Raw genomic sequence first — 2,521 nt, forward strand, 5'->3', positions numbered from 1 at the left:
ACTGATGAAAGTATCATATACTTTTACTGCAAATATGAACAAAAGCATGTTATTACATATTATCCCTAAGAATAAAAACAAAATATTTCATTTATATTAGGTAATACTTAAAGATATAATTTTTCTTTTTCAATCTGTAGAGAAAATGGGTGTACTTAGAGCCCATCTTTGGAAGAGGTGCACTACCCAATGAACAAGGAAGATTTCGTAGAGTTGATGATGACTTCAAAGCAATCATGGCAGATGTTGCAAGGGATAATAAGGTGGTGTCACTCTGCAAAATCAATGGCATTCGAAACACTCTTACGACACTTCTTGACCAGCTTGCTAGGTAAGTTGATAGAGTGGTTTGATTTGCATTATGAAATAGCTGTGTAGTTGTCTTCATAAGTTTCTTGGTGAAGGGGTAGGATTGTCTAAATGCTATGATTTTAAACGAGCGGAATGTAATCTAGCTTACACTAATTTGCACTTGCATTTTTTTAACCTTTACTCTTGTTACCAGAAATTTCACTAAGGAATTACATGCTAACATCTAACAGCTAAGGTTTGCATGTTTGAAATGAAGGTAGACTTCAGTAGTAACATATTAGTATCCTAATAACACTTTCTCTTAATTTACTCCTTCCATTAACCCTTTAGATGCCAAAAGAGCCTAAATGAATACCTGGAAGAAAAGAGATCAGCCTTCCCTCGCTTCTACTTTATTGGCGACGATGATCTGCTGGAGATCTTGGGTCAGGCCACGAATCCTGAAGTCATTCAGGTATAAGGGCATGAGTCTAGGGTTCTTCTGACAGTTAAAAAAACATTTTTACAACTGTAATGTGTCCCTGTGCATGGTAGTGAATATTTTAGGTTGTTTTATGGCTTGATTTTTTTTTTAATTAGAGAAAAAAAAATACAGATGGAGAGCATTATTTGTGTAAAATATTTGAACAAGTTGATATAACAATATTTTTCCTTTTTTGTTCTGTATTATGTATATTTGTTAAGTATGAAACTGGATAATTTTCCATTTACTATAACAGACTGTTTTTTTTTCCAGGCCCATTTGAAGAAACTGTTTGCTGGAATCCACAATGTAAGATTTGATGAAGAGAACTCTCACATAATAGCCATGAGAAGCTTAGAAGGAGAAGATGTTCCACTCAAAAGGCCTGTTCAAATATCTACAGAGGTTGAGGTAAATGGATTGAAAAATGGGATGATGAGTGCAGGATAGCCTAGCATTTGGCAAGTAATTGGTACTGAAAAAATATCTTGCAAATGTGAAATTGATGAACGTGAATAATCAGACAAATAAAAAAAAAATCTAATTGACATCGAAGACATGGAAGTCTCTACACAATTTTGTTTCTGCCGCTTAATCCATTAACATTTACTTGCAATGAATAACAGATGTTAAACTGCAGTATTTCCTCCTTAGGACTGGTTATACCGTTTAAGTGAGGAGATGAAGATGACACTCCGTCAGCTGCTGAGTGAATGTCTAGAAGAAGCACGCAGCGAAGCAGGAATGGACCCTCTCAAGTATCCCTCTCAGGTACAATTATTTTCTTTGCTTTGGTCAATGTTTGTTGTACTTATTTTTATTACATATGAGATGTAACATATACTTAACATGATTTATGTAAAATTTATGTTGTAAAGTTTTAGAATATTGTACTATTATATTGTGGAAATATGAAGCTTTTGAAAATTATCATTGATTTTGAATTGAAAAGGATGAATTATGAATTATTATTAAATTTTCCTTCCTGTCTCTCCCATCTTAGATCCTGTGCTTAGCTGATGCCATCCTCTTTACTGAGCGCTGTGAAGAGTCTATCAGGGAGGGCAGTCTGACAAGCTACCAAAAGGAACTTGAGGTTTGTGTCTGGGGAGAAAATTAGACCATCAGTGAGGAAGTAATGAATGCCAGTTTATCCTTTGTTTATTTAGATTTAACAACTTGGTTGATGAAGTATATCCTATTAGGAAGCTCATGATGAAATGATATGATGAGACAATCAGGGAAAGTTTAATGATGCTGGGGTAATGGTAATCCCAGTGACACTTGGAGAGAGGAAAATTATGATAAATATGAATGCTAATGATAACATCTTTCATAATACTTCAGATAATAATGATTTTAGTTTTTCTGATAACACAAACAGTGGCAGATAAATGAGTTTTATTATGCAGTTATAACTCACATGTTATAACACATGTGATCAAAATTTTGTTGCAGGCAAAGCTGGAATCATACACAGGAGTTGACCTTAGCTCTGATGGCACCCCTGAGGGCAAAATCGACAGCCTTGTCTTAGAACTGAAGTTGAAAGCATTGATTTTGGACACAATTCACAACATTGATGTTGTTCAGATCCTGCTGCAAGCCAACACAACATCCTTGTTAGACTGGCCCTGGCAGAAACAGCTCCGGTAATTTAAACTGATTTTAATTTATTTGGGGGTTGATAAAAGAGTTGGAGAAGTAATTTGGATAAGTTATGAGATGGAAGGAAAAGAGAACTAA

General features: G+C 34.8%; 1 protein-coding gene across 1 annotated transcript in view; it reads left to right on the top strand.

Annotated features, from left to right (window-relative positions):
- Positions 1–2,521, top strand: part of LOC119591619 (cytoplasmic dynein 2 heavy chain 1-like) — a 47,711-nt gene that overhangs the window by 14,950 nt on the left and 30,240 nt on the right. The window contains 6 exon segments of the mRNA XM_037940373.1: positions 141–331; positions 643–766; positions 1,049–1,186; positions 1,430–1,546; positions 1,779–1,871; positions 2,234–2,427. Coding sequence (XP_037796301.1) covers positions 141–331; positions 643–766; positions 1,049–1,186; positions 1,430–1,546; positions 1,779–1,871; positions 2,234–2,427 — 857 coding nt within the window.

The sequence above is a fragment of the Penaeus monodon genome, chromosome 29 (assembly GCF_015228065.2).
Source record: "Penaeus monodon isolate SGIC_2016 chromosome 29, NSTDA_Pmon_1, whole genome shotgun sequence".
NCBI classification, from domain to species: Eukaryota; Metazoa; Arthropoda; class Malacostraca; order Decapoda; family Penaeidae; genus Penaeus; species Penaeus monodon.